This window comes from Merops nubicus, unplaced genomic scaffold (genome assembly GCF_000691845.1).
Source record: "Merops nubicus isolate BGI_N331 unplaced genomic scaffold, ASM69184v1 Scaffold53360, whole genome shotgun sequence".
NCBI classification, from domain to species: domain Eukaryota; kingdom Metazoa; phylum Chordata; class Aves; order Coraciiformes; family Meropidae; genus Merops; species Merops nubicus.
Window position 1 is genome coordinate 1552 of NW_008583248.1, and position 5869 is coordinate 7420.

The 5869-nt window shown below is 42.0% G+C and overlaps 1 protein-coding gene across 2 annotated transcripts; it reads right to left on the reverse strand.

The window, feature by feature from the left end:
- Positions 1–237: 237 nt before the first annotated feature.
- On the reverse strand, positions 238–4020 carry LOC103772544 (telokin). 2 transcript variants are annotated; one of them, XM_008939890.1, is made up of 3 exons: positions 3580–4020; positions 2568–2687; positions 238–715 (listed from the first exon to the last, which is right to left on the reverse strand). In XM_008939890.1, exons 1-3 carry the CDS (start codon positions 3665–3667, stop codon positions 468–470), a joined length of 456 nt encoding a protein of 151 aa, XP_008938138.1. In that variant the 5' UTR covers positions 3668–4020; the 3' UTR covers positions 238–467. The 2 variants fall into 2 exon arrangements, with proteins under 2 accessions (XP_008938138.1, XP_008938129.1); XM_008939881.1 differs by having other exon boundaries at positions 460–715; positions 3565–3806.
- Positions 4021–5869: the final 1849 nt, after the last annotated feature.

Genomic DNA, 5869 nt, shown 5'->3' on the forward strand with positions numbered 1-5869 from the left:
CTTATAGAAGATACTGCTCAGGGAGCAGCCTGTTTCTTAGTACTGGAGAGATTCACTGCGTGCCTGGCAAACAATTCCTTGTAAAGTAGATCCCAGGGAGCAAACTTGGCTGCAGTTTTGGCTGAGGAAAGGGATGGTACAGAGTAATGAGCTCAGTAAATAGACTTTTTCTTTAAGATGTTCTGAATATAACTGTAGTCTTGTTTCCTATACGTTTAATTTTAGGGCAACTTAGTTGATGACTTGCTTAAAGTAAATCCAATCCTGCTAGCAACTTAAAATTGCCTGCTGATTTGCATTAATGCCCATACATGAAGCAAACAGGTATCAACTGATCATGCTGAAAAAACAACCCTCCAAAGACCTACATATCACACAAGGTGCTTTTGATAACTTGGTTTTCTGAGCCTTATAAGGAGAGTCTTTAAATATTTTTTTTTTCAATCTTTTTTTCTTTGAGCCTTGTTTCATTCTTCCTCCTCCTCATCTTCATCTTCTCCTTCTTTTCCCATTGTCTCCACAAGGAGCTCTGCGGTGCACGTGGCTTCCCCAAGACTGTTAACAGCTTTGCAGGTGTATTTGGCATCATCGTCCCCACATACTTCAGAAATAGTCAAAGAACAGTTCCCATCCTCATCATAATCTATCTGGAAGTGACGGGACTCCTTGACAGGCTGATCGTCTTTGTACCACATCACCTCGGGGTCAGGGTAGCCTGCGAGAGTGGAAGAGAACAGCAGCTGCAGTGAGCGAGTGTTCGCTACGCTGCAATCCCTTGCAGCTCCAGTTCCCCCTCTGTGCATGGACATGCCAATATGCTGATATACAAATATTTCATTGTATTTTATTTTCAACAAATGTAGATGATATCAGGCTTTTCTTACTTCACCTTTACCCAAAATAATCTGATTCTGAATAGGAAAGAATGGGAAGTTAGCTCTGTGGTACTCACTAGGTTCCTCTTTGCCCAGCTTTAGCAGGGACTGCAGACAGCTCTTTATGTCTCTCACACATCAGCCCGCCAGGGACTCTTGATAGCACATCTGAGGCTTACCTTACATTGCAGCTTTTGTGGAAAGCACAGTTCCCAACACCGAGACTGAGAATTTTGATGGTAAAGTGTTTTGGGCTACAACTACTCTTTAAAAGCCTTCTCGGGCTGCTTTGTTGTGGCTGTTCTGAAGCTTCCTCCTAATCTTCTACGCACCAACTTGGCCTGTATGGCAACTCTGGCACTTCCATTTCCTATTTGTGTGCATTAGGGTAAGCGAGGGAGTTTAAGAAAGCATTTTGATTATGCATCTCAACAGAAGCTTTGCAGCCTTTTGTGAAGTAAATGGCTCTGCTCTACTCGAAGCACCCAGAGCAGGGCTGTACAATACATGCTGGAGAACAATCCCTTATACAGTACTCTTGGCTGCTGTAACAAGCTGAAGGCTTGTTGTCTCAGCCAAGTTCTGGACTGAGAGGGACGATGACCTCCCACTGAGCAGAACTGCAGGGATCCCTAATGCACGGCGACCATTGCTCTGGAAAGTCTGGAACATGGGCTGCGGTGCATCCATCCACTTTATTCCATGCGCTGCTTATGCACTTGGCCCTCATGCTGAGCAGCCATCAGCAACAATAACCCATCCTCACCTCTCTGCTGCGAGGCAGGAAACACAGGCAGTGAAAGAGATTAGGAGCACAGAAACAAACAAGCAGAAGGTCAGTGAGGCAGTTTCTGAACCTCATTTTAAGATTAGAAATTGTTCAACTTGAACGCGTGCAGCATGGACATACCGACTCCCTCCATTTGGTTTTAAACACTCTTCCTAATGTCTGTTTTCCATCAATAGCTGTGATGGAGAAGCTTCGATCTCTTTGCAATAGAAGTGCGAGCGGTCTTGGCCTTCAGGCTGCTTAGGCTGACCAAGCCCAAGCTCCTGAAGTGCCTTCTCATAAACTTAGTCTAGCTATCTGCATATTCTGGTCTTTTTCTTTCTTGAACTTGTAAGTTAAACCAAACCAAACCAAACTAAAAAACAACACGGTGTTTGATGGATGTGACTGTTATAACCAGTGCAGTGATAATATCATTACTTCACATGGAAATACACTGCTAGGAACTTCTTTACCTTTAATACAATGGACTTATGGCTTAAAGTTATCTTAAGGTCACCTGAAACTTGTGTGTAATTTCAGACAAGCGACTTCCTACTTACTGTTGGTTTTTGGTTAGTAGGCTCTAAGAGTGTTCTCTTGCAATTTATGTCAGTGCATTGCATCTTGTTTTTACTGTTTCTACCCTCAAAAATCATCTTGCTGTTCCCACTTTCTATGCTAAATTAGTGATTCACACACTGACTCTTGGAAACTTCTGTTCTATGGCAAGCACAGAGCAAGCCCATGCAAATTTTCTGTTATTGCAACACATTCGTGCTGTGACATGAAGGTATTAGTAAAGAAAATGCCACCAATTTAACAATAATGCAGGAAAAAAAAAGAAAAAAGTTAAACAACAGCACAATGCAGAAAGCTGTCAAGGAAGGAAAGAAAGAAACAGATACGGTAAATCAAAGTACCTTCAATTTTGCAGTCAAATCTAGCAGCACTTCCTTCCACAACCTCTATATCCAGGATTGTTTTAGTAAAATATGGCTTTACATGGGGCTTTTCTTCAGCCACTTCTTCAAGGAAGGCATCTGGAGGAGAGCAAAGAGGTATTTAATTATTGTATAGGGCACGTTCTCACAAGATGCATTTTAATTTTTAATTGCCAGATGGTAACGAAAGCGTCTTTTATTTCACTTAATTCTGTAAGACTAGTGGGATAGCAAGGACATTAGCTGCTTAGTTTTGTGCCAAATTTTTGCAGCCGGACAAAGATTCAGGCCATAAATAGAATGAAATGAACATGCAGGCCACCACGCGACTAACCATCTTTATTTTTTCCTCAAGTGTGTTTCTGACCGAACCTGGACTTTCGCTAGTCAGATGGGTGAACCAGTTTGACTTGTATCAGGCCTGTGGTCTATGTGGATATGTCAAAAAGACATGCTTAATTTGTAGAAGTGTCAATCATCTGGACCTCTGATTGTCACACAGCACAAATCCACATTTCAAATGGGGACTCAGGGCAATAATGAAGACACATTAGTTTGTTTCTTAAATGCCCCTGTCTGAGGAGCATGGTTAATGCAGACTGTATGTCTGGGTTACAGCAAGTGTTAATATTTTATGGCTTGCTCACTTGCATGAGAAGGCAATACATCACTGTAATCTTTGTATAAACATGCATTCCCAAACTGACAGAAAGTGCAGCTGACAAATCTGCCTTAATTCTTTGGCTTTAAAAAGAGAAGAGTTTACTTCTCATACTTATACTGGAGCATTTTAAGCAGAAGAACAATATGAGAAAAATTAATTTTTGATAGATTTCTTAAAAAAAAAAGAAAAGAAGATAAAAACAGAGAGAGAGAGAGAGAGAAAGCTCAGGAATAACCAACTCAGTGACTGTTCCTTAGCATTTTGCTAAAAGTTTCAGTAAGGCTGATTCACAGAGAGGTGAAAATATGGTGCAGGAAAATTCCTTACCTTCATTCTCTACTTTGTCTGCATTTATAGGGCTGGTAGGCGAGCTCCCAGAGGCCTTCCTCCCACTCATACCAGAAATCATTGCCATGGACGACAGTCTTCCTATTGCTCGGACAGCATGGCCTGTTTTCTAAGACATAGCATAAAAGGCTTCTGATCAGTCCAGTCCAACAAGCATGTGATTTTCTGTAACAATCCTGCTTCGGACAAATTATCTGGGATCTCCGCAAGCCTCGCTGGAATTGTTGGACAAACTGCTTATATATAGCTGTGTTGTTTTAGGAGAGACAGAGCAGGCTGGTCTGAATTACCAAATTTAGTTGAAGATATAAACTTCCCCTGATGAACTCATACCTAAATGAATGTCTCTGTTAGCTGTGGATAAAAAGCACTGTGCGAGAGGAGGGCCAGCAAAAAGGCTGCATCCTGCTTAGCTGGAACTTAACTCTGGTGGTGAACAGCTCTCTCAATAGCCACATGGGCTGGACTGAGTTTCATCAAGGACCAATAACCCGCTAATATGAAATGAATGAGAAAGTACCATCTGCAGGATGGAAGCAGACCTCTGACGGGCTCGAGAAACAACACCAGCATGCTAAAATATGCTCAAAGTACACTGCCATTTGTACAGCTTGCATGAACTCCTAGGAAGCATGTACAGTAGAACATAAGAGGAAATATAAGGTAGATTTACGTAAATTAATATGTTGTAGAGTACTCAAAAGGCTGGGTCCAGGATTTTATACACCAAACCCCCTAGCCATCAGAACAGCATAGTTGCATCTGCTACAACAGTTCCAGCATTAAGAAAAAAGAAGAAACAGAGACCAAAAACATCAAAGAAAATTATTAACCAATCTGACTGAATTAATTATAAGCTTGGTATTCTGACAGGACAGAACCACTGGCTTAGGAGAATGAAACTACCAGAAAATGAGGTATCTTCAGAGAGACCAGGTGGATAAGCTTTTCCCTAGCTGTTCAGGTTTGTTAAGGATAACATAATCCCCCATCCCTCAGTGGCAGGGAGGAGAGGTGGCCATTCCCCCAAAAGAACAGGAAGAACTGTACTTGAACTCATATGCCTTTTAGTAGCCTGAAGTGGAATCATCACGTGTTACATATCTGCAGCCGTGCACCCTTCAGCTGCTCGCCCGTGGAGCCCAAACCTGCTTTACTGCATTCATGCTTTGGTCACACTGGAGTTCTCACTGGCAGCAGAAACCACCTGGCATGGCAAGTTCCTCAGAATCATAAATATTAGAAATAAAGAGACCTATTAGGATAAGTAGCCCAATTCTGTGTCCTCTTCATTACCTGCCATTTTCTTCTGGCCATGTATTTCTTCATCCTATCTTTGGAAAGTTTTTTGGCTTCCATGTTTTTGGTGTCTTTTTGCAGCCACGGATGCTGAAGACATTGAGTACAATTTAAACGACTCCTGTTTTTATATAAAAAATACTAGTCAGTGTTGCCATTAACAACAGCGGAACCTACCTGCTGTAACATGAACTTGCACTCTCTTTTCTGAGAGCTAATTTTTTTGTTTCCTAAATTTAGCAATGAGGATCACATGGCACTGCTTTCCCAGCCATGCTTACTTCTTAAAACTCACTTTCACAATTTCCATGGAGTTTTTTTTTTTTTTTTAGAAAACCCTGCATTTTTAAGCATTAATAAAACATTGTAAAACAAAGCATGAAAAGCCATATGTTTTAGGCAGCAAACACATAGAGCAGAGCCACAACGACAATGATTCAGCTAACTCATGCTGGCAGAACCCTGTCCTGGATCCACTTCCTTCACTTACAGAGATTTCCCCTTTCCCACCACTTAATACCCTCCTTCCCTGCAGCACAGCACATTTAAGCAGAAACGTCCAAATCTCTAATCAAGCCACACCTATTCTTCCCTTTGTTTGTGGTACACAGATAAATAACCCGCTGTTCTCCATCCATCTGATTGCAAACTCATTGGAGAATTATGTTTTCTTTCCTTGGTTTGTTCAGATCTGCTGTAAACTGGGCTTTCAACTCTGCCTTTTTTTTTTCCTTGCCCAATTACTAGATTAATAGGACAGCTGCCTACTTAGAGGTACCACGCTTAAAAGCAACACATGGCAATAAATCCGGCAAAACTGCAATCCATTCAGATCAAGATGGAACGTGTCACGCGCAAATCTGTGTCACACAACAGCGGAGAGAAGAGTAGCCACGCAAACCCCCGGGGTGCATGCTGCCCGAGGGAAGGGAACAGCGAGCGAAGAGGCGAGAGAGGAAAGCGGGGCAGC